Here is a 26,225-nt window from a genome sequence, read left to right on the forward strand (position 1 = left end):
AGGAGAGCTGTTACCCTTCCCTTTATAGTTATGACACGGGGCTTTAAAAATCCACCACTCAGGTCAAGTAGGAATCTTTCCCAAGTATGTATCATCTACTTCTTTAAAATTTTAAGCTCTCATTTGAAAATACATATTAAATTTCTAGCCCTCATGTTTGCAAAGAGGATCTTCCAAACGTGAGCAAGTGTGAACTAATATAGACCCAAGAATACACTGCAAACAGCTCCAGTATCTCTCCTGATAATTATAGTTTTTCTAACTAAGTAAAAAACAGAATTCCATCAGTTTTCACTGCTGCTATTCAGAACTGAGTATGCAGCTTTGAAACTGACAAGAATCAGGTCAATTTCTCTGTTGCTACTTTAGAAAGCAATAAGCAGCAGCAGGGGTAGGTAGTGGAGCTATCACTGGGGAGGACCACCAAAAGTCAGAGGCTAAGGGAAGGAGAAAAAGTAATAGACATTCCCTCAAAAGCAGCAACCAGGAAAGAGGTAGAGCAGCAGAGACCAGAGCCCCCTTGCAGCAGCAAAGAAATTTTGTATGAATGAAGAAGAGGAGAGACTGTTCTTCCCAACTTGCTGGAGAGGGGATTTGGAGGTCTTCGAATTTGTCAAACACCTACTATCCAAAGGCTAACACTAAAGATGAAACCCATAAGAAGCATCTAGGGACAACTACCTGGAAAGAATCCCAACAGCTGACAGGGTATATGTTTTGCACTGGGACACTGGGATCCCCGTCTTTATGAGCAGTCTTTGAATTAGTAGGTTTCGTCTTCTGGCTATTATTTTAGTTCAATGAACAAGCTAACTGGATGAATGTGAGTGTGAGCAAGAGATTTGGTTTAGGGGGAAAGCGAAAGTAGTGGGAGAAAAATAAATTGCTCATCTTTATTACCACAGACACCTAAGCATGACAGGGTCTCTAGCAGAACATACTGTTCGTTTTTTACACAAGTTGAGCATTTATTCAATTTTACAATTTACATATTTCATGCTGTATCATACAAACTTCCCCAAAGCCACTAAGCATTTGTGTTCACTTCCTAAAACTCTAAAATTAAAGCAAGAGGGAAGAGAGGGTAAGTGGGACAAGCCATTTAATTATGCCCCGATTTACTTTTGCCAAATTAATTATAGCAGATATACTTTCAATATAAATGGGTATACTTTCTAATGAGTGAAGCATTTTAATTCTTCATACTGCTTCAAACACATCTACTAAAATGTACTTAAATCCAAGACCCCTTTCCCCAGGAACAAGTTAATACCTCCTGCTGATATAACAGCATCTGCCCATCGAACTGTCTCTTCATCATATTCTCGGCGTTTAACAAGACGGACCTCGATCTGCTCATTCCTAAAAGATACAGAGATAGTTTGACAAGGAACCACATAGCATACTAATTCAAGCTTTCAGGGGAATATGTATGTTAGGGGGCTTATTCCTTCACCCTCTCACTTCCCTGGTCCTTCTCGCATGAACAGAGAGCAACAATACCCGAAGTCCGAAGGTGCAAACAATTCGATGTTTATTGGGATGAACTTCCAGCAAGCATGATTCCAGTTTCCTTCCTCAGTGTCCCCCTTCCCAGCTCTGACACCACAGAGCCTTGCCTGTGTCCCTGTTCCCATTCCCCCCCACCCAGCGAAACATGATTCCAATTCCTCCACCCCCATTCCCTGTTCCCATTTCCCCCTTACTTCCTGATTGACTGCAGACTATATAGTAAAACTTGAGTTCTGCTTAGCTATACCTTAACCAATCATTTTACTGAAATTTAACTAACCAATCCTAACACATTGTAACAATTATTTAACCAATTATATCCCACCACCTTAATTGGTTTACACCCAACAAAATTAATTATATAGCAGACAGAAACAATCACAGAACCAGACAGAGATTATACAGACAAACAAATAGGGAAGTGGATACTACAGTGATAGAACAATACAGAAATGAGGATTTCACATCCCAGCTATTGATAAGTGAGTTCTTGCCAGACTGGATGCTATTAAACTTAAGTTTTCTTTAAATCTTTTAGGCTCTACCCTTTGTCTGGAGGTGATAGATCGGATCACCTTTCTAACAGCCCCAGATTGAAATAAGGCAATGTGACTAGTTTAGAATGTGAGGATGTGACCGTTCACTTCCCAGCTTATGGCTACCTCTGCTGCTTAGCCAAAGGCATTACTTAGCCTAAGAACAGGGCCTCAGACTGTCACAGTAAGAGAAGGCCCTTACATCGGCAGACAGTGATTTTGATTCTTTCTTTTATACCTCTATAACTAGCTAAGTGATAAGCTAGTTATAGAGGTATAAAAGAAACTCTTAAAGTATAGGCCTTTGCAGACAGGCCTGAATATTTATATCCTAACAACGAAGTGCAGTACAATTATATTTAGTTTATGGATATTGTTGGTCAATGTACTCTGACATGCTCTACATAATATGAACTAGTACCACACATTTAATATAATGAGTTAGCTATTATCCTGGGGGGAGTAAATATAAAATAGTTAAAAGACTTAAAATGCCTTGTGTATGAAAGGCTAGGTATGCAACATTTTAATTAAATCAGTTTTGTGAAAGGTATTTCGCTAAGTTGTTCCACTGTGTACCCAATCACAAACATTTATGTCATTTGTTTGCTCTAGCCAGAAACTTCATGCACTAGATACACTTGGTCTAACCAGAAATCACCACCTTCTTTATTCAAACTCTTCCTTAAAAAACCCTCACTTCAGCCTTCAGTTTTAAAAGGGATTATCTGCATTTACTACAATTTGACTTCTGATCAACCAATGTACTGTACATTTAAAGTGTTATCTTATTTACTTTACAGCTCCTGGGGCCAGGCTGCACTATACACTGTACACCTGTGATCTATTTACATCATAATCTCAGTCCTGTTACTCCATATGGAGTAACAGATCAAGTTAATAAAGAATCTAAAGAAACAGATCTCATGGGTAGAGCAGGGAGGGGACAACATGCTACAGACCTAGTAGGAATGGTCTTTGAAACCAATGTGACAAGGCAGCCAGCCAGTCAACATCAAATAGCTTGAGTGAGCAAGGGTTTGTGATATAGAATGCGAGTTCTTGTAAAATAATCCAGTATAGACCTTGAAAACAGACATTCCCAGACTTCAGGGACATTTGGTCACCCCAGATATATTTAGTGAAAAATTATTTTAGTCTGTCACAGACCATCACTAATCTGTATGCTCTTACCGTAAACTGTCTACAACATGCTCCACATTTTTTGTATGAATATAATGTCGCTCCAGTAGTCCACCGTAGTTAGATCCCTTCAATGCAAGCTGTAGAAGACAAAGTAACTTTGAAGCAGCCAACCATTATAGAGAACGCTATTAGATGAAGTAAACAGAAAATGAACACATGCTGATTTAAAGTACTAGTTTAAGACTAACAAGTCAGAATGCATTTGAGAATTAGGATTATGATTATCAGTTAAACCTGAAAAGAGTTCAAATTAATATTGTGCTATAAAACCTGTCTGCAGAACAGGAGGAAAGGGCAAAAAAAAGAAAAACTCTGAAACAATCCTGTTCTATACAGCTGATAATTATATTATTTTTGGCATGGCTAGCCAAAAGGAGATAATATTCTTCAAGCTATGTTTGAGATAAGAACAAAGTTGCCTAACAGAGTTATAAACAACATTCTCTCCTGTATAAAAATGTAGTCTTAAAAAACAAACAGCTTTTGAAATTTGTCCCTGGGACCCATAACAGATTTTCTAAACAATCTGTACCAAACACAAGATAAAGTAAATAGTTAACAGTTCATTATAGCATCACTCTCTCCTTGAAAAGCAGCTAAGGGATTTATTAAGGAGCATCTCTTTTCAGTACCGTTTGAAGAACTGTTCAGATATTTAATACTACAGAGGAATGCACCCAGCTGCAAGGAAGGGTGGTCTTGTGATGAAGAACCAGGATTCAAGACATACAAGTTCAATTCCTAGCTTTGTCACAGACTTCCCATGTGATCTTGGTCTGACGCTCTGTACCACGGGGGAACACCCTGCACCCCCATGTTCATCCTTATGATTGTGTGGTAACCAACGCAAGGTTTGTCATGTCGGGTGTCTTCAAAAGATTCATGATGCACTGAGCATTGTTGTTATAGGTTGTAATTTCATGTATATATTTATGAGGCTGAAAATGTGTCCTCATGGCTTAAAATAAGCCCAGGTAAAACTCTCCAGGAGCAGAGGGGCAGTTCAGACCTCATCAGGGCATGTATGGGACAAACCCAGCCCAGCCTCAGAGGAACAAAGGACACTGGCCTAGGCAGCAACAAAGGATCTGTTGGACTCTCAAATGAGTCAGCCCCCTTCCCTTGGTCAGTTTGGGACTACAATGAGGTAATGCTCACCTGACTCTGAAGGGGGGGGGGGCAAAGCCAAGAGGGAAGAAAGAACATGATAAAAGGGAGAGACGTTTGCCATGCTCTCTCTCTTCCACCTCCATCTACAGATACCAGCACCAAGCGACTGAAGCGCTGAGCCAAGGGGAGAGCCTGGCTGAAGGGCAACCAGCCAGCCTGTGGTGAGAAGCATCTAAGTTTGTAAAGGCACAGGAGTGTTACGATCAGCTTAGAATGTGTTTTGCTTTTATTTCATTTGTCCAAATCTGACTTGCTGTGCTTTGACTTATAATCACTTAAATAAATAAATAAATGGAGATATCCCATCTCCTAGAACTGGAAAGGACCTTGAAAGGTCATAGAGTCCAGCCCCCTGCCTTCACTAGCAGGACCAAGTACTGATTTTGCCCCAGATCCCTAAGTGGCCCCCCCAAGGATTGAACTCACAACCCTGGGTTTAGCAGGCCAATGCTCAAACCACTGAGCTATCCCTCTATCTTTTGTAGTTAATAAATGTGTTTGTTTATTCTACCTGAAGCAGTGCGTTTGGTTTGAAGCATGTCAGAGACTCCCCTTGGGATAACATGCCTGGTACATATCAATTTCTTTCTTAAATTGACAAACTCATATAAGCTTGCAGGGTCCAGCGGGCATAACTGGACATTGCAAGATGGAGGTTCTTAAGGTTGTGTCTGGGACCAGAGATATTGGCTAGTATCATTCAGTTGCACAATCCAAGCAGCGGCTGGTCAAAAGTGCTCACTCACGTAGCTGGGAGCAGCTTACATGCTAGAGGCTGTGCATGAACAGTCCAAGAGTGGGGGTTCTCACAGCAGAGCAGGTTACGGCTGGCTCCCAGAGTCGAGGATTGAAGTGACCTAGCAGATCACCGGTCCAGATAACACCAGGAGAACGTCTCACTTGGGCAAATCAGTTCATCTGTGTCTCTGTTTTTCCAAATGTAAAATGAGTATACCACAATTTTTCCCTTCACCCTTTATCTTACTTCTTTAGACTGCCTGGTCTTTGTGGCAGGGCCTGTCACTGTGTGTTTGTGCAGTCTCTAGCACAATGGGACCCAAAAATCCAGACTGGTGCCTCTAGGCACTATCATAAAAATTAATAGTAATTTCTGTCAAGACCCAATATGGTGCCTGTCATTCACTGTCTCCCTACACATTTGATGGCTACTGAACTCAACATACACTTCACCATGTGGTATGCTATTCCTTACCTCCCCTGTGAAAGCACATCTGAAGACCCACTGCATAGTTAAAGCAGCCAATTACTACAGAATGTAATATTTTATAAATGCAAAAGTGTCAAACAGTAATTCGGTGGCATTACTCTAAATAATTACCTTTCTGTCTAAAAATTAATCAAGCGGAAACTAATATTGTGACATGTACACTTGTGATCTATTTACATCATAATCTCAGTCTAATTACTCCATGCAGTTTAACAGCTCGTTAATAAAGAATCTAAAGAAACAGGAAGCTAGGCCAAGTATCTAAAGATTTTTCAACACATCCTAAAGGGCACTGAATAGGTGTCTTCAGACATTATACAAAAACTATTCTCATGAAAAAACTCTCATGAAATAAAATAAACAGAAGGGGATCCAATACAGGAATAGGACTTTTCCTTTTAAAAAGAAAATTACGGGATCCCCTAGCTGTGATTTGGACTGCTGGCCTTCCTTCCCTAGGGACAAAGAATTCCCTTTGTATCTGTATTAATCTGCCACGCGGCCCTCTGAAGGTGAGCTGGGAAATCAAGACCTGATTTTATTTCTATCTCCTTGGGGAGTTTGTCCTCATGATCCTGGGAAGCAAAATAAGGCTCAGATATTGCTCCAAAACTATGTCAAGTGGCTAGTGATTTCCCTGCCCCAAAGGAAGCTGGTCTTATTGTCTTCTCTTCACACAAGAGGCCCCTTCTGTGCCTCTTTAGGGTACTGGGGTTCAAGAATGGACTCTCCTGAGGTTCTACCGCCATCCACTGTATGGGATTTACAGTAGGCCAGAAGGGTCTGTGTTTCTCCTGGGAGACCTGTTACAGAGGTGGTATGAGGGGGAGGGAGCAGAGCCTGAAAGCCCTTTACAACACCCTTGCATTTGCAGTGTTTGTGCTGTGTCCAGTATCCTCCATCCACGACCCAAGAGAAGGCAAAGACTGCTGGTGTGGTTTCCAGAGAATTACATGATTTTCCATCTGGAACACTGCCTTCCAGCATTGCTTCCCAAGGGGACAGGGAGCTTCTTGCCGTGAAACCAACTATTCCAATCCTCCATCCTTTCCTGCTCAAGGGAAAGCAGCTGATGTGACCTCACACAGACTGGGCTATGGGGGTTGAGGGGATTACATGTTGATCACAGAGCCATTGGAGGTCTCTAACCAGATGCTAGTGAGGATGAAGCAGGACACACAGACCTTTCCTTTTGTCTTTGGCTTTCTCAAACCAGCTCTCTCGATGAAGCCTGATGGTTTCCAGCTGTTGCAAATACCTCAGAGGGGAAGCAGAGCTGAGGGGACAATCTTCCCAAAAGGCAATCGCAGCCCTGGGACACGGTTGGAAGTCAGACAAACACATTGAGCCAAATGGTTAATCAGAAATTTGAAATAAGTTTGGAATTTCCCTTAGAAAAGCTCTTCAGGTGGGAAATCTGTCTGTTCCTGCAGAGGCAGATTAAACCGGAGAGAACTTTAGGGGCCAGGCCATTTCCCAGCTGCCAGATCTACTTCTGCCCCCAAGCTGCAAAAAGCAAGCTGAAGTACCCATTACAACTGATTTATGTATCTTAGTACAATGTAGAGCGGGTTAGGGACTGGGTGAAGGTATATGGAACAGTTCTCTCAAATGTATTTTGTTAGTATAAGCATTAGTGCTTTTTAAAAAAGTAGGAATTGGTGTCAGAGGAAATGAATTTCACACATATTACAGGAAAAAATATGACTGTGTGCCAGTCTATAACGTAACAGTAGTGCAACAGCACAGAAACTAGGATGAAGCTCAACAATACTACTAAAGTACTACTGCCTTGCATTAAGCTTTTCCGTATCTTCTTAGAGGTATAGCTTAAAGAATAGTGTTGCACTGAAAATTCTTTAATTTTTAAAAAGTATTTGGTCAAGACTATTACATAGGTTCAAGCCTGGAGCACGTAAAAATGTGCTCTTTACTAGGCAACTTCAGTGCACATCAGGCTATTTAAACATGAACCAAAATGCTCTGTAAATGTATTTTAATTATTTTACAAACCCAGAGAAAGTCGTGTCATTTAAAACCTGAGTTCAGCATTCTCTCTCTCTTCTACAGAGCTGGTAATTTCAAACACTTTGATGCAAAAGAAAACCTTGAATTTAGGTCATTAGGAAAAATGAAGGAATATTTTGCCCATCTGGTATTATTAGACAGCTTAACCGGAATAGCCAGTATTTATATTGCAATGAAGAGATGCAAATGAAGTTTAAGAGAAGGGTGGAGGGTCCCAGAGCTCAGGCTCCAGCCCTAGCCCAAATGTCTGCACAGTAATTTTTAGCCCTGGAGCCCAAGCCCCGCGAAGCCGAGTTAGCTGCCGCAGGACAATCATAGGCATGCTGAGTCTTTTATCCCTGTGTAGACATATCCTGAGTGACCTGTATTGTGGAACTTCATGTGATCAAGTATTGGGATCTACTTCATTGTTTCTGGTACCTCCAAATCTGTGGGAATATAGAGGTCTAGGGAAAAACCCCTCAAACTGATAAAAAAATGTATCTACAGAAGTCTGGTATAAATAAGACTGGGTGATTAATAAGGGGTACCTATGATTTAATTATGTTCCGTGATTGATAATTAATCGTGGGAAAGCAATTTTCCCTCCAAAAGGGAGGTTTTTTGTGTCTCACCATATAAAAGTAAATTCAGGGAGTGCAAACTGCTGGCTTCCCACCAGTTACGTAAGAGAGACACAGAGGCCAGTTCTTTACCTTACATCAAGGTTGGTAATATAGCTATAATATATCTATTCTTTTCTGTACTCTCTATAGTGCTATACTAACCTCAGATTGTCAAATAACAGGCGTGAATGGAAACTTCAAGCACAAATGTGCTTACTCAATTTAATATAATGAGGAAGAAATGTGCTTTTAGACAAAGCAAGACAGAGACTTGAGATCTCTATTCCAGTCACAGCTTTGCCATGAACCTCCCAAGAACTTGGGCAAATCACTTGCTCTCACTCTTTTGACAATGTGCAGAAAGCTACGGAGGTGGTGGAGGAATTAAAAGGCATATTGGAAATATGTACTCTTATTAGTAGGCTTATGTATCATCCAGGGTAACACAGTCTTCATGTTGACCTAAAGCTTGCCTTTGGGGAAGCATAGGGGGCTGATGCCTGAACACATTTTTTTCTGGTTGTTTTTGTATGAGTAATACATTCTTTTAAATAATTAGCAGAAAGCAAGACTCCTGACAGGAAGTACAAGGTGACAGGTCTGCATGTGAATAACCTCATAGGAAAAAAAATCCTGATGGAAAGCTAACAGCTAGAAAATAAAGAGGCTGACTACTAGTCAACTGCCCTATTTCCTAACAGAAAGAGGAATCAAGCAATTGGTGATGGAAGTAAGCTGTTCAAATACAGAAGCAGTTACTGTACATGGAGCCCATATATTGTGATTTAAATAGAAGTTTTTTAAACTGAAGAGAAACAAAAATGTTAATGTTCAAGATACTGACAAGCTAAAGTTACCTGTTATCAGTGTTACTGTAAAATAGAAACATTTAGAAAATAAAATAGTGCTGTATCATCTGAAAAGTTCTACTCACTGTTCTTGCTAGATCAAATATGTTTCCATTGTATTGCAATTATTAATATTGCTGGGTATAGGATCCTATTTCAAACACTAATTATTTTGATGGGCCAATAAAGCGCAAGAATTTTTATTCCTTTTCCAGAACAATCGAACAGTCTGGTGAATGAGGTTTTGACTAATGCTTCTCCGAATGCTTGTATTACTTGCTGATAAGAACTTTTAAAGTAATAATGGTCTTATTTTAGATAGACCTGTTAGAACAGGAATTCTAAATATCTTAACAATACTTAGATTATGCAGTGATGATAAGTATATTAGAAATCCTTAGGCAGAATATACAAGTTCTATTTAAAGCCTTTTAATTATTTTTGGTACACAATATTCAATTAAGTCTGTTGGGTCAGATCATTCCTTGCTGGTCAGAGAAACTAACGTATGAGGTTTCTGTTGATTCTTCTGATCACTATTTAGATCTCCAGGCCTTACCTTTAGTATTCCTATTTATGTCTACGTGGAATTTGCAATCCGTATCATTAGTTCTTTGTTTTTATTTCTCCAGTCAGAGTTCTGTTCATTTGTACGAACACCATTTTAAGCAGAGGGCTTCATTTCCAGTCCAAGGTAGGTATGGATCATCATGCATTCCATCAAGTATACGTGCCAATTCATAGATTCTAGGACTGGAAGGGACCTCGAGAGGTCATCGAGTCCAGTCCCCTGCCCTCATGGCAGGACTAAATACTGTCTAGACCATCCCGGATAGACATTTATCTAACCTACTCTCAAATATCTCCAGAGATGAAGATTCCACAACCTCCCTAGGCAATTTATTTCAGTGTTTAACCACCCTGACAGTTAGGAACTTTTTCCTAATGTCCAACCTAAACCTCCCTTGCTGCAGTTTAAGCCCACTGCTTCTTGTTCTATCCTTAGAGGCTAAGGTGAACAAGTTTTCTCCCTCCTCCTCATGACACCCTTTTAGATACCTGAAAATTGCTATCATGTCCCCTCTCAGTCTTCTCTTTTCCAAACTAAACAAACCTAATTCTTTCAGCCTTCCTTTATAGGTCATGTTCTCAAGACCTTTAATCATTCTTGTTGCTCTTCTCTGGACCCTCTCCAATTTCTCCACATCTTTCTTGAAATGCGGTGCCCAGAACTGGACACAATACTACAGTTGAGGCCTAACCAGCGCAGAGTAGAGCGGAAGAATGACTTCTCGTGTCTTGCTCACAACACACCTGTTAATGCATCCCAGAATCATGTTTGCTTTTTTAGCAACAGCATCACACTGTGGACTCATATTTAGCTTGTGGTCCACTATAACCCCTAGATCCCTTTCTGCCGTACTCCTTCCTAGACAGTCTCTTCCCATTCTGTATGTGTGAAACTGATTGTTCCTTCCTAAGTGAAGCACTTAGCATTTGTCTTTGTTAAACTTCATCCTGTTTACCTCAGACCATTTCTCCAATTTGTCCAGATCATTTTGAATTGTGACCCTATCCTATGTGGGAACTGGAAAGAAGTCCCTGAACTACAATAGCTGGTATAATCAAAGCTTTTTTATACTAAGATATAACTTGAAAAACTGTCATTTAGTACAAAAAAAATCAACACTACTTACATGACCTCAGTCCCCTACCTGATCAGTGCCTACTCCATAATTGTGGAGAAGCTGAACATAAGTCAATGGTACTAATTGCATCTGCAGCATATTGCATGTTGCACAGAAACTAGCGATCTGGGATGTGTAATGGGAACTGGAGGTCCTAAAACCAGGTATGCTTAAAATCAATTATGTGCCGAATACCCCCCTCAGCCTTGATTTCTGAGAGAGAGAGAGAGAGAGAGAGTGTAACATCTGAAAATAATACATTAAAAGCATGTTTAGATCACAAAGTCAAGCATTCAAAAATTAGGAAACGCCCAAATTATTAAATTGGCAACTTTATCATAATGCTTATGCACAGAGGGGCCAAGTTACGATCGTCAATGACACAATCAAAGTTTATTTTTTTCCACAGGACCCTGCCTTATTCAGTGCACAGAACAGATGGCACTATGGGAATGAATCAGGGTTGTGTAATGAAGAAGGCTGTTGTCTGCAGTGCCTCTGCATCATTTGTTGCAAAAGTTGGAAAGTGAAGGAGGAGAAGATGGCAGGAAGAGAAACTCTCTCCTTAATGGTTTAGGGAGTTTACTGCCCTCCTGGAGAATTGGTTTTTATTCCTCCCTCTGCCACAGAATTTTTATGTGAAGCTGGATATGACTTGTAAACAAACATTTTCACAGCAGGCCTCTGTGAATTCCTCATTTTCTGGGTACTGAACATGAGACACGTGGGGCCTGTTGCAGAAAGTGCTGAACTGCAACTAAGATCAATGCAAGCTCTGCTCTGAACATATGAAGTGCTATAAAATACTAAGCACTCCAAAAAAAATCAGTTCCTAGGCTTCTCAAATCAGGCAACCAAAATCAGTTTACACTTCTTTGTAAAACAGAGCATAGCAACACCACTTCCTAGGAGCGTTGTGAAGGTAAATTCCTCAATCTTTGTAAAGAACAAAAACTACAAAAGAACACGGTAGAAAAGAAAATAACAGAGTTTGAATAATGTGTAGTAGATACATGGGGACACACGTGGATAAAAAAATACTGAATAGTGATCCTGAGCACCATTCATCCTCTGCATAGAATGAGGCACAGGCTCTGTGCAAAAATACGTGATTATGTAATTAATGACTACATCATAACAGATGCACAAGGAAGATGGATTAAGGCTGCACCGACAACCTTAATTATGGCATTTCCTAACTTTTGAATGCCTGACTTTGCAACCTTAATGTTCTTTTAACATAGGAAATCGCATCCAAAAAAAACTAAAAAAAAAATTAAATAGTTTAAAAATTGAAAAAACAAAAATTTCATCCTGTGGAACCATAATGACCCTCATTTCTGTACGAGAATGTGGTCTACTGATTAGACTCTTCTGGTCCTGTTCCCTCAGTCTATCTCCTTCTTTCTACTGCACCTGCCCTGTCCCTTCCCTGCTGCTATCCCTCCCAGCTCCTGCCCAACATCCCCATCTCTTGTTCCTTTCCCCTCACACCTCTACATTAGAGTCAGGATGCTGCCTCCTCGCTGCCTGGGCATCAGCTCCAGGACCAATGAGAATACTGAAGAATCTGCCTGCTCTTGGTTCCAGTACTGGCACCACAATGGTCCCCAACTGTTGAGAGAAGTTACAGGGAAAGCCCCAGCAACCCTGGGCTGGAGCATGCTCAGTAACTCTGAGGTGATGGCACATGCAGTCTGTTTGTCACATGGGAGCTCTGAGGGAATGGTACCTTCACAATTTGGCAGCGGAAGCAACAAACCTTTGATCATGTGCAAACAGATTTTTCAGAGGCTTATAACTTAGCCAAATCTGAGCAATTCTTCTACAGGAATACCAAGAAACACATCCCTACCACAAACACCAGCACCCCCTTGCCAAATATCAAGTCCCTTCTCCAAAACATAGGCACTAAAGCTTTTCAGTGAAACAGATGTAAGATTTGTAAAATGGATAAGAAGGTATTTTTCCCTAATCTTATTCTCAGAAATGGATGAACCATTTTACCTGAAACTTTCCAAAAACATTCAGCCTGAGTCAGACGCCTGCCACTGAAAATGTCAGCCCAAACAGTTTAAATTTGGCAGTTACAAGTAACTGCAAACAGGGTCTTATAATGGTAAATGTCAGGCAAACTTAACTACATACGTTGCTACCTGCACCACCTAGAACTAAGGTTAAGATTTTGTCATGGGTATTTTTAGTAAAAGTCACAGGCAGGTCATGGGCAATAAACAATAAATCATGGAAGCCTGAGCCCCACCGCCGCCCATGGCTGACAGCCTGAGCCCAAGCCCTGCTGGGGCTGAAGTCGCAGAGGTCACTTAAAATCATGGAATCCGTGACCAACTTGTAGCCTTACCTATAATACGTACATGTACATGGTGGTGGGAGGGGAAGAGGTTGTTTTTGTTATCTTAGTATTTAGTGTTACCAGCACTTAGGCATCAAGAAATAAAAATAAGCTATTTACAGGATCCACAGTGCACTGCACCTTTAACTACACAAGCAGAAAGATATCTAAACAATTCTTCCTCCAGATTTTGATTGCCTTTAAAATCGTACCAGCTAAAATCCCAGGCCTTTTAAGTTCAGAACAAAAAAGAGAAACAGTTTCTTTATCTAGTATCTGTCTCAAAGATGGCTTCTATTAGAAAGCATACGTAGAAAGTATTTTAAGTCTGTAAAAGCTGGCCAATTCTGGGTAACAAGTTTCAAAAACATAAGGGCATATTGGATTCTATAACCTGGGTAATCTGTGGATTTCATTAAATCCAAAAAGATCATTCAATCCAGATCAGATACAATATTTTAAATCCATCTCTTTACAGGAAAATCAAAGTACTGCATAGATATATCTATTTTTAAAAAGTTAGTGATGGAGCATATTAACTACTGAATGTTTTGGGTCTATCAAGGTGAACAGTACAAAGACAAGAGTAAAGACCAGAATGTTCAAATGCTTTAAAATGCTTGGCTGTTCAAATGGGCTGAATACTACACATACAGAATATTTACGATATCATACTGAAATAATATTATAAATAAAAACTATGGTTCACAGAGCACCCGTAGGCACCCACAAAGAGCTGGCTGATCACTGTACTAGATTTCAGCCTTGTTCCAGAAGTGTACATTACAAGGAGCTTAAAGACCTATTGAGCAGCTGGAAGTAAGCCAGCCTAGGTGCTTCTAGTATGGGCCGATGCTATATAAGAGGAAGAGAAGAAAACAGCAAGAGGAGCATCTAAAGGACAAGGAAACATGACCAGTCAACATATCCAAGGGAGAGGGAGACATACAAAGAGTAAGGAAAATGAAATGGGGAAAGGGACCAGATAGAGAAGAAGAACACGTGAAAAGGGGAGATGGAGAAGAGTGAACAAACTGATTAATGCAATAAATATATCCTTTTTGAAAAAAAGTTCATAGTTTTCCACGTAAGTAATTGTAGTAACTGCCACGGGGATGTTATGATTGCAATTGTAACACTATGAAAAACACAAGAACTCTTGCTCTAATAGCCCAAAATATCTAATGGTTTATGCTCAAATATGAGAATGGCTAACTGCTTGCTGGGGTCAGTGGGTAATTTGAGCTTCTTCTGAATCAACTATGGGACACCAATGAAGACAGAATATCTGACTAGATGGACCAACAATCTGGTCCACTGATAGTTGGCATTTATTTAGCACTTTTCAGGGGACCTCAAAGCACTTTAACAATTAACTGATTCTCAGAGAACCCATGTAAGGCAGGCATCATTTATCCCCTATTTCACAAGCACAGAAGTAATTTACTCAAAATTACAGTACTGGTTGGAGTAAGGAAATTTAAGTCCTGTGCTTTAGCTACAAAACTATTCTTCTCTTTGACAGTTGCTAATGTAAATCATTCCTAATGTCTCATTGCCAGAAACGTCTGTAGTTAGTCAACAAAATTAAGCCAGGCAAAGCCTTTTACATAATGCTCTTACTGAGCAAATCATAACAGATTAACTTTTTAAGAAAAATGTTACAGGTCAAATACAAAAATTATGAAGGTCCTGTAAAGAGGTTTGGCACTTGTAAATAAATAAATAAATAAATAAATGCAGTAGTTGTATTAACTACAGCAAAACAATCCCAGGTAGACCGAGATTAGTCCTAATTTTCATGTTATGTCCCAAGAGTGTCATTAGACTGGCTGTTTTAATTCTTTCAAGTAACTCTCTAAACGCTGAATCAATGTATTTTTTCTAAAATTGACAAAAATCATTATTAAAATGTAATGGTATTTTAACATTTTGCTAATTCTTTACTTCCTTCCCAACTTACTGTCTTAAATTATTAAAGTACATGTTAATACTTGTTTCTTTAGTTTCCTAATTGTTATAATTTTAGATTTTACATAGTTTTTCACTATGAAATTTCACGTCAAGAATTGAATTTGATATTAAATTTCCACAAGTCAAGAAAGCTGAAATGTTCCGCCACGGTACACTCCTCCATCAGGATTTGCAGTTTGAAGTCATTAAAACTTGCGCTCCAAAGTTACTTGATAATTTTAGCAAGTGTATAAAAAAAATTCACAATAACTGTAAAGCATTAAAAAGCTAAATAAAATTACTAACACTGAAACAATTTTGTTTTTAATTTACAAAGATTTTATGCCATTAAGTTTAATTAAAATGTTATTTTAACCACTGGCGTTGCATACACTTATGCACATGCTTAAAACTAAGCACATGAGTAGTCCAAATGAAGACAGCAGGACTATTCATGCAACTAAAATTACACACCTGCTTAAGTGGTTGCAGAATCCGGACCTTAAATCTTCAATATTTTTGTCTATAGCACTTTTGTAAAATTCGAATAAGATACTCTACCAGTTGTGGCATTTAAAAAGAGGCCAGCATTTATAATTTAGTTCATTATAAAAGCTGATCTAGAATTGCAGTAGCACAAATTTTCAAATCAATTTTGCTAAGCTTCAAAGTGATTGGGATTGCTCCATTCTGATTTTTAAAATATGGCATTATGGTAAGTTTTCAGATTTTGGTAGTTAGTTTGAAGAGTTATTCCCATTTCGCACTATCTTAAAGTCTATAACCGCTACAGTTGCCTCTTTCCAGGAAGAATTCCAGTGTTGCCCTATTAACTTAAATTTCTAGCCAGAAGCCGTTTGTAAGAAAGGAAAGTTACTGAACAGGAATGTGTCTTAGGAATCCAAGCATATTGCCTTTATCTGGAGTGCCTGTTTTGGTGTCATGAGCCCCCAGGATCCCTCTAGAAGGCAATTGTTAGAGCCATCCACACACAGTAGAACCTCAGAGTTATAAACATCAGACTTATAAACTGACCGGTCAACAACATACCTCATTTGGAACCGGAAGTACACAATCAGGCAGCAGAGACACCCCTCCTCCCCCCCACCAAAAAAACCAGCAGCAAATACTATACACTACAGTACAGAACTGTGTTAAATGTAAACTACTAAAAAAAAGGGAAGTTTAAAAAAAGATTTGACAAGATAAGGAAACTGTTTCTGTGCTTGTTTCATTTAAATTAAAATGGTCAAAAGCAGCATTTTTCTTCTGCGTAGTAAAGTTTCAAAGCTGTATTAAGTCAATGTTCAGTAGTAAACTTTTGAAAGAACAACCATAACGTTTTGTTCAGTTACTAACTCTGTAATGTTTGTAACAACCTCTATTCCCAGTGTTCGTAATTCTGAGGTTCTACTGTACGCTCTTTAAGGTTGTGTACACACTACCACTTACGTCATTATAAATTATGTCACTCAGGGGTGTGAATACCCCACCCCCCCCAGTGAAGCAAATCACACCAACCTAAGCACCGGTGTGGACAGCGCTATACTTCCACTTGTGGGGGCTGGAGTAATTCAGTCGATAGGAGAACTCTCTCCCATCGTCTTAGAGCATCTGCACTATCAGCTCTACAGCACCCTACTCCTGTAAGCTTTGTGTGTAGCCATAGCTTTAGACCCAAATGTCTGGTGCAAGCATATGAGTGACTGCATTACCAATCACCTGCAGTTCCTTTCCAAAGAAAAATACCATTTGATGACTGAAGAAGCAGAGTGAGGATTTGCATAGGCTTGGGGAACTCAAGTGACAGGCAAGTAGCCTTTTCTCCTCCAATGTGAATTGTTCAAGTGGATCTCCACTCTTGGCAGTGACCACAGAAAGCACGTGAAGAGCATTTAAAGACTGAAGTACTGTACTTCCCAAGAGGATTAGACTTTACTTCTAAAATGGAGAAAGCAGTGTTAAGTGAAGGACAACTGTAGTTCCTCACGAAAACTTTAAGAACTTCATTCACAGTCTGGTGAAGAGGCGCACACATGCATAGAGCCCTGATAGCCAAAAGCTTCAGTTTATAACTGAACCACAAGGCTGCATTTGTACTTCTTAGGTGAGCTAACACGTCTGCCAGGCATTTGGTATAGTCTCAGAAAGCCATTAGCAAAGCCAAACAGAAATACCTTGTATTGGTAGTAATCATTCCCTATTCATAATCTGAGGTACTTCCTGTGTGAAGCTTTACTTAAAGAGGACTCTCAGGTAAACAACCCTAAACCAGTCCTTTGAACCCAATAAGAGATAGCAGTAGCAATTATGTGACATTTGAACCTCAGAATGAATTTGCTCAGCTTTCTTTAGTCTAATAGAGAGACAGACCTTTTATCTTTAAAATTAGAAGAACTGGGAGTAAGTATTTCCCCTGATACTGGTGCAGGATTTCAGTTTCTCCTACTTTGTTTAGAAAAGAAACTTTCACCTCAGTATTTTCATATCGGAGTAGGATAGGAAACTATACAAATGGAACAAAAATCAAGTACTTTTATTTCCATTTTCAACACCCAATTCAAATTAATTCAACTACATACAGAGAGGAAAAGCAAAAGATTGTCCCTGAAAAGGTAGATTTAGTCTGATCTACTTCAGGGTTCTGGGCTCACCATCAAAATTATTATCCAGCAGCAGATGCTGCAGGTAGGCACAGCCGAAGGACACAGTCTTTCTTGGAAGCTCCTGCAATGTTCTCCTGATTGTGATTGGAAGGACTACTGATGCCCTTGATATACTAAAGACTACCCCACTGACATTAAAGAGAACTGAATGATTAAATCCCATGGAATGCTTTGAGAAGCGTACATAGTTCTAAAAATCCTATAATGCCGAGAAAGAGTTAGTTACTACTTTGTATACAGATACCACAGTTTATACATCCCCTGCCACGGAGCCCCTAGCCACTATACACTGTTCTTGAATATTGGATAAAACTGATACCAATCCAAGTTTATAATTAGACACAATGAAGAGCTAGAACAGGAAGCTTAAAGTCTAGTGTCTTTATTTTTGCTCATTCGTGTCAAACCCTTATTTCAGTGAAGGCTTTTCTTCCTGAGAAGACAGGAAACTGGATTAAGGACAAGCTGACAACCATAATTTCCTCTGGTTGTGAAGTCACCTACCATAGAAGCAATGAAGTTTGCATACATATGTCCAACATGCAGTTAAATCCTGTCAAGCAAGTGCTTTCTGGAGATATTTACCCCATGTAAGACATATTCAATAAGGGGCAAAAAATAATCTTGAGTAAATTTTTAAGACCACCATCACTAAATAGTGAAAGTGATTAATTCCATTATTCAAGATGAAGGAAATGTTAGAAATAAGTAGAATGGTAAAAGTTAGAGGATTTCTCCTTTTTACAACCATTTGGGTTTTAAAGGGATAGTTACAGGAAGGTAAATGCTTGAGTAAACAGTTAAGTACATAACATATGGAGAGGTCATGCAAACAAAGGAATGGGAAGAAATTTGATACAATTAGTTTGTCAACAAATACAAAAGCGAACCCATCCATGTACAGAGCTTAGTGTGGCATCACAGCACCAAGGCACAGTAGGGGAGGCTGGAATGGGCATGTGCCTTTTCTCGGGGGTGCTTTTTTTTTTTTTTTTTTTTTTTTTAAAAAAATCTTAAAAAAAGCCTGAAAGGTTTTTCTTTATGAAATGTTTTCATATGTGTTTAATTTACATTAGTAATTCAGGTCCCATCTAGCCTGAAAGACTGATACCTGGAGATCTAGTGAAATGATGACAAAGGCCAAGAATGTAAAAGCCGAACAATGACAGGAAACAATTTTAGTCACATTGTTTAAAAATTTTGTTAAAAAGCATTTAACTTTAATGATTAAACAATGGACAAAAACATTAAATATTCAGAGTAAAATTTTCAAAAGTGACTTACACTCTTCAGTCCCACTGACTTTCAGTGGGACTCAGGCACTGTCAAAAACTCTTTGCCACAGAAGTTAAGGCAAGGGATCACAAAAAAATACCCTAAATGATCCCCAATATTACCTCCAGCAAAAGGGAAGGCCAGACTTTACTTTCCTGATATTTCTAATGTAATATTCAAGCAAGAGAACACACTATTCAGGCCACCTTTAAACAGTTTATTGTGGCTATGTCATTTCTCCCTATGAAGTCAGAATCACTCAGTACTGGCATAATATAGTTTTCATTTTCTAAGGTGTTATGATAAAGGAATATATTTAGTTTTTCTTGGCAGTTTTCTTTGACAAGGAGGAGAAAGCAAGGAATGGGAAACTAAAAGACAAGGTATGCTATATTTTTGCCCTGGATCCTGCAAGGACTTGTGCACTGATTTCAGTGGGAGCGCTCACAGTGTATGATGATTTAAAAATCAAGTGATTTAGATTGTTCCATTCTGATTTTTAAAAGATGGTACTATGGTAAGTTTTCAGCTCTAGATGCAAAGATTTTGGTAGTTAGTGGGAAATGTTAAGCATGTACCTAAGTCTTTGCAAGACTGGACTCTGTGCTTAAACCAATTCAATTCTCTAGTGCAAATGAAGCCTTGGCAACCAAAAAGGTAAAGACAACTAGCCCAAAACAGAGCCTAAAAAGAGGCTGTACTTCTATTTATGGAGCAAGGTGCTTTTGTATTCATCCCACTTGTTAGGGAAGTAGGAAAGCAATACTGTTGTAACAGTTAAATACTTTATATTTTCAAAATGCATTACAGAGGCTATGGCTACCCTAGAGAGTTTACAGTGGAGCAGCTTCACTGATGGAGCTGCGCTGCTCTAAACTCTCTAGTATAGCCGCTCTAAGCCAACCGGGGGGGGGAGGGTTAATTACTCCAGCCTGTCAGCGGTAGCTGTGTCAGCAGGAGAAGCTCTCCCGCTGACATAGCATACCCACACTGGTGCGTAAATTGACATAAATTAGGTTGCTCGGGGAGGTGGCTAATTCACACCCCTGAGCGACAATGTATGTCAACTTAAGCTGTAGCGTAGCCATAGCCAAAGTTCTTTCTTGAACATCAACAGTGACTTTTGAAATGCTAATATTAACAATTCTGCTCTCTGGACAAGAAAAATGGAAGAGACAGGTTATAAAGTTGTTGCAGTTAGGCATATAGGATTTCCATGCCAGACAACTAGGAAAGAGAACTTCTCCCGTATAAGTACTTCCCCCATCCAGAATTCTGCACTTCCATCTCACTCAGCTATACAGACAGGAAGTAGTAAACTGTCTCTTGAACTGATCAATGTAGATCATTTCTCAATTTAAAAAAAAATGTTCTATCCAAAAGGTGAACCTTGTATATTCAGTCAGAACATTAAACATGTATAAAAAACAACAGTAAGCTTTTCAAGGCAGAAAGGTGTGTAAACAAAAGTACTATGCCCGAGGAAGTGATGTCCTTGCATACTTCAAAGAGGTCATATCTGAAAAACGAAACGGTAATGATTAAGTCTTAAACTACATTACTCCATGTTCATACCCTACCCCCTACTCAGCACATTTACTGAGATTTCTGTTTACTTGCTCAGGTTTAAGAAAAAACATGCAGAGCCAATCATAAGTAGAACCTGACAACTTGAGCAAAGCAAACAGAAAATTCTACAAACAGAAGAAAATTCAAGGAATGGGAACATCCAAAATTAGAAGCCTGGGGGCACAAGGTAAGAGGAACTTTCAGTATCTTAGCGCACAAGCCCCTTTTAACACATACATGTACATAGCAAAGTCTTAAATCAACCTTGAAAATCATAACTAAGCCCTTACTTGCCCTGTCTACTGGGGGAATTTCTCAGCTGGAATTATACAGCTATACTAATGTGGATGCTCTTATCCTGGCACAAGAGTGCCTTTTTCCAGTTTAGTTTATGATGTAACAAGCTAAACCAGAAAAAGGCACTTATTCCAGAATAAGAACATCCACAAAGAATGCTATAGCAGTATTATATTGCTACAGTTACATCAGTGAATTTCCCATACAGACAAATCCTAAATTTAGTGTGTCACCTCCATGAGTGGGCACATACAGTCTGGAGTGTTACATGTTCATAACAATTGTGAAGGCTAATCTAAGTGGAGAGAGGTCTGCCTTAAATTATTATTAGTTTAAGATAGCACCTATAAACATAAGCACCTTCCAAACATTTGAGATGGTATGTATTCTACACCAAAGAGCTCACAGTCTATGGAGAAGTAGAAAAGTGATTAGGGAATGGCAAAAAAAAAAGTTTTTTTTTTTAAATATATACACAAGTCAATTAGATTCGCTGTAGGCAGCACAACAAGAATAGGGTCTTTAAAACGGACTTAAATGTTCAAAGAGTAGAGGTCTTATGGATGATCTCAGGAAGGTCAAAGTCAGGGACCAGTTGGAAGAAGGCATGGTGACAAATGACTGAGACAGTGACGACCGGGTGGATGAGGGTAGTAGCACTGGCAGAGAAGGGAATTTAAGTAGGGAAGAGCAGAGTTCTATAATGCACTGAATGTGCTAACAAAAAGCTATATTAGATGCTATATATAGCACATGGGGTTTCAAAGATGGATTCAAAGAAAGTGAGAATAGACAAGAAAAGTTACTTTTAACAACTAATTGCATTTTGTATGTACTCAACTGACAACAGTAGGCTTCTGTGAGGCCTAAGGGGAGGATTTTGTAGTAGTTGGGGTGGGATAGAAGAACCTAAATGAGAGATCTGGCTGAGGGAAAAAAGGAAATGACACATTTGGGAAATAGCTGTGATAGTGACAGGAGAGGGAGAAGTCAAAAACGGCCCCCATAAGCCTAAAAATAAGGTTAGAAACCCAGAGCTAAGGACAAAATGGAATCCCTTTCTCTGATTGAACTTAATCATACATACAGCCTTTATCACCACACAAGCAAGGCAAATATTAGGACAATTCTCTGTAGCTCATTAGTAGTTCTTGGAACTTCTCACACAAAATGTAACTAATTTACATTAGTAATTTACATGAGGCCTTCAAATTACCATATCATAGTATTATTGGACAGATTAACCTTGTCAATTCCATCTACCACAGGAGGTATAATTTAAAAACACACAAGAAACAAAAAGTGTTTAACAACAGACTTATGTTCTTCTAACGCACTCTTTATAAAGAGGAAAGACATAAAAGGTGTATGAGTTAAATCTGTTGCTGCTCTTAGTTTGTGAAAAAGATGCGGAATAGACCTAACAGACTAAGGGTATGTCTTCACTAGCAATGTTAAAGCGCTGCCACAACGTGGCTGTGTAGTCACGGCACTGAGCCCTCCCAGCGCTGTAAAAAAAAAAAAAAAAAAAAAAACCACCCTCACGAGGGGAGTAGGTACCAGCACTAGGAGCACGACTCAGCACTTGTGCACGGTCTACATTGCCACTTTACAGCGCTGAAATTTGCAGCGCTCAGGGGTGTTTTTCACATCCCTGAGCAATAAAGTTGCAGCGCTGTAAAGTGGCAGATTCAAACACACAATAAATGGGAACCGGGCACCTAGTTCAATGCATATGCTCATGAATGAAGTAGACAGGCCAACGCTTAGAATACTAGGGGTTAGGAACTGCTTGTATGATGAAGCTGGCCCCAATAATCTCAAACTTTAAGAACAAGTGCACAAAGATTGTACTGTGTGCATGGCTGTGACGCTGCTGCCAGCAAATCAGTTTCTACTTTGACACCGGGCGGATAAAAATCAATGATTTAAAAAAAAGTAATTTTTTTTATTTAAATCGGATTTTTTTTATAAAATGCTTTTTAGGAAAAAACCTACTGAAAGATAGTTTTAATTAAGATACATTATAGCTCAAAGATATCTCATCATGGAATAGGGATTATAAATTCTAATTCTATAGTATGAGACAATATATTCATGTAATGTTTAAGAAAAGATTTGTAAATTGAGTTCCAATAGTTCATAGATTAGGGACCCAATCTTATGGGGCTCCAGGGGCTTCTGTATAGATTATTTAGGTTAATCTTTCTATCTACCCAGTGGGACTCAGTGCTCAGTCTAGAAGATACCATCAGAGATGCTTAGTTTTGCAGTTCTCAAACTGTGGAATTGTGTCTCCAGAGATAACATGCTTGTTAACAGAAAAAATGGGTTTAAATAAATAATATATAGAGGTGAGAAATAAGAGACCTCAACCCTATTATTAGTCTGCAGATTTGTGTACACAGAGTCAATCCCTTATCTCTCTCTAAAAGTGCAAAGTTTCAAAAAGTTCAATGAATAAAAATTGTTGGGGGGCGGAATAGATCTAGACAAGGAGAAGAAGTCTGGAGATAAATGTGAGAAGGGAGGGACAGGCAGTAGAAACAGAAGTGACACTGTTTGAGCAGCATATTCCAGAAGTCTTGAGGTCTTTCTGAGTGTAGCCTTCATTGATTTGAGATCTACCATACCATCCTCTCACTAGAAGGGAAAACCTATAATGGCAGCAGGCCGTAAAAGAGACCCAGTTTGGGAATATTTTAATGAAGTTCCTCTACCTGTGAAGAATATGTATTAAGGTTATAACAACCAACAAGAATACACTTTTATGTCGAAATCCATGATTAAATCGAGTCTTCCTGACTAGTGATTTAAATCAAATCCACCCTGCTTTGACATATCTCCCTTTCTGTTACTTTGGTGAATAATCCATAAAGGATCTTTCTAGCTGGTATTGAGCAATTATGGTCAGTTCAGTTGTACAGGCGAGTCTTATTTTACGCGGGGGTTCCATTCCGCGGTTAGCGCGTAAAGCGAAAACCACGTATAGTCAAAATTACATTGAGTTGAATGGCGGGCGGAATCGCCCACACTACAGATATAGTATTAAAATTGTTATTTTTCGCTCTCTTTTTTTTTTTTTTGGCCAACCGCGTAAAGCTGAAATCGTGCATGTTAAATGCGCGTAAGATGCGACAGACCTGTATTCAACTTCCTACTATCAGGATATTTTCACACAGTCTAGATTTTGCTGAAATGTTACATAATTTGTTTTCATTAACCCAATTAGTAACGCTGGTGTTTAAATCTAAACTGGTCACCTGCCATATTTGTAACCCAAGCTTCACAAACGTGTGCTAATGTCTGAAAGCAGTGTGTGAATCTGCATGGTTGTTTGTAGTGTTGCTGTAGCACAGCTGGTGCCAAGAAATGAGAAAGATAAGATGGGTGTGGTAGCAACTTGTATTGGACCAAATTCTGCTGGTGAAACAGGCAAGCTTTTGAGCTTCACAGAGATAGAAACCTTGCCTCTTTCACAAACAGAATTTGGTCCAATAAAAGATATACTAATATATGGAGATATAGCTATCTCATAGAGCTGGAAGGGACCCTGAAAGGTCATTGAGTCCAGCCCCCTGCCTTTACTAGCAGGACCAAGTACTGATTTTGCCCCAGATCCCTAGGTGGCCCGCTCTAGGATTGAACTCACAACCCTGGGTTTAGCAAGCCAATGCTCAAACCACTGAGCTATCCTCTCCCCATTACCTCATGGTATTTTGTTTCTCTCAAACTGAAGGGTAACAGTGCACCTCCCTACCCTCTACCCTACCGGGTTGGAGCCAAGGCGATACTGAGTTTATCCAGTACAGTTATTTGACTCTAGGTGCCTATAGACCTGCCTATGCCCCCTGAAAAGTGAGCTTTATCAGGGGCTAATCTGGCCTGTTTCCCTGAACAGGTGAAGCTGGAGCAGGTGGCAGTGGCTGAGGTTACCCTAGGTGGGCATCGTGCCCGCTGAGAACCGTAGGGGCGAGGGTACCAGCCTGGCTGGGGGTAATGAGCTGTACCGCACTCACCAGCTGTTTGAGATCTTCCTCCGAGAGCTCCGCGTAGCGGTACCGCTGCTGCTCGAACTCGTATCTGGTGGTCTTGGCCACCACCACGACCCGGCTGGGGCGGAACCCACCGCCACAGGGGAGCCCCGCGCTACCCGCGCTCCTCCCCCGCCGCTGATCCAGCCGCGACAGGGCGAACCCAGAAGAGCTCTGCTGGCCCAGCGCGAAAGGTCCTGGTCCAGGCGAGCCTGAGCTCTCTTGCTGGAGGAGGCGCTGGGGTGGGAACCCGGCGGCGGCGAAGGAGGGGAGCAACGACTCGGCCGGGCTCAGCCGGCTGCGCGTGAGGAGGCGCCGCTGCAGCCCGCCGGACAGCGGCAGCCCGGCCAGGAGAGAGGAAGCCGCAGCCGCTGCTTGGTATTTCAGCAGGGAGTGCAGGGCGGCCGCCCGGCTGGCTGCGCAGCGGCAGCCGCATAGGAAGCCCGGGTAGCAGGTCATAGCCCGGGCTCCGCTACCCCCGGGGCCGTAATGGCCGGGAGCGTGTGGCAGGAACAGCCCACCCCTGGCCGCTCCAACCGCGCAGTTCTTCGACGGGGGCGGAGACAGAACCGGCAAACCAGAGCCCGCCGCCTCCCAAACGCTAAACACACATGGTACGCGCGCGCCAGCCTGCAGACCCAGCGCACGGAGCAGACTGCGCACGCGCTAAACACAAGGGCTAGGGAAGAGAGACACACCCACCCACCGGAACACAATATGGACTGCGCATGCGCCATACTCAATCAACCCAATAGGGGGAAACTCTCCCCGCCTGCTGACAGGACCAACAGCTCATTTCAACCAATGAGGCGGAGGAGGAGAACGCCAAAGCGAGGAAGGGCGGGAGGAAAAGGCCGTGGGGTGTTTATCTACCTCAGCCCATACAGAATGCCTTTCCGTGCTGGGATTACTGAGGGGTGCGCATGCGCTTCCCCCTCCGTGCACCAGCCTTTTCTGTATCCCCACGGGTTTGGGGAGGGGTCAAGAGATAGCGATTGGATTCGAATAGAGGAGTTGGGTGCGCGAGCTGCAGAGCAACTGCCATCACAGAGCCAGTTAGAACCGGCTCGGAGGGGGCGGGGCGCTCCCTCAGGAGAGTTGTTGACGGTAGGCAGGGGACGCTGGGCTGTCAAACTGCCACCTGTCACCTTTCCAGGGCAACCTCCCTGTCTGCGAGCCATCAGGCAGAGTTAGGGTGACCAGATGTCCTGATTTTATAGGGTCTTTTTCTTGTATAGGCTCCTATTACCCCCCAAT

General features: G+C 40.7%; 1 protein-coding gene across 3 annotated transcripts in view; it reads right to left on the reverse strand.

Annotated features, from left to right (window-relative positions):
* NADK2 (NAD kinase 2, mitochondrial) overlaps positions 1–25,583 on the reverse strand; it is a 73,726-nt gene extending 48,143 nt beyond the window's left edge. For all 3 annotated transcript variants that reach the window (XM_029910887.1, XM_026649049.1, XM_026649048.1), the window contains exons 1-3: positions 24,954–25,583; positions 3,243–3,331; positions 1,274–1,362 (exon numbers count right to left, since the gene is read on the reverse strand). In XM_029910887.1, coding sequence (XP_029766747.1) covers positions 1,274–1,362; positions 3,243–3,331; positions 24,954–25,427 — 652 coding nt within the window. In that variant the 5' untranslated portion in view covers positions 25,428–25,583. The remainder of the gene's footprint in view (positions 1–1,273; positions 1,363–3,242; positions 3,332–24,953) is intronic.
* Between the last annotated feature and the right edge of the window lie 642 nt (positions 25,584–26,225).

Source organism: Terrapene carolina, unplaced genomic scaffold (genome assembly GCF_002925995.2).
Source record: "Terrapene carolina triunguis isolate 2854851 unplaced genomic scaffold, T_m_triunguis-2.0 Scaffold69, whole genome shotgun sequence".
In the NCBI taxonomy this organism is placed as follows: Eukaryota; Metazoa; Chordata; order Testudines; family Emydidae; genus Terrapene; species Terrapene triunguis.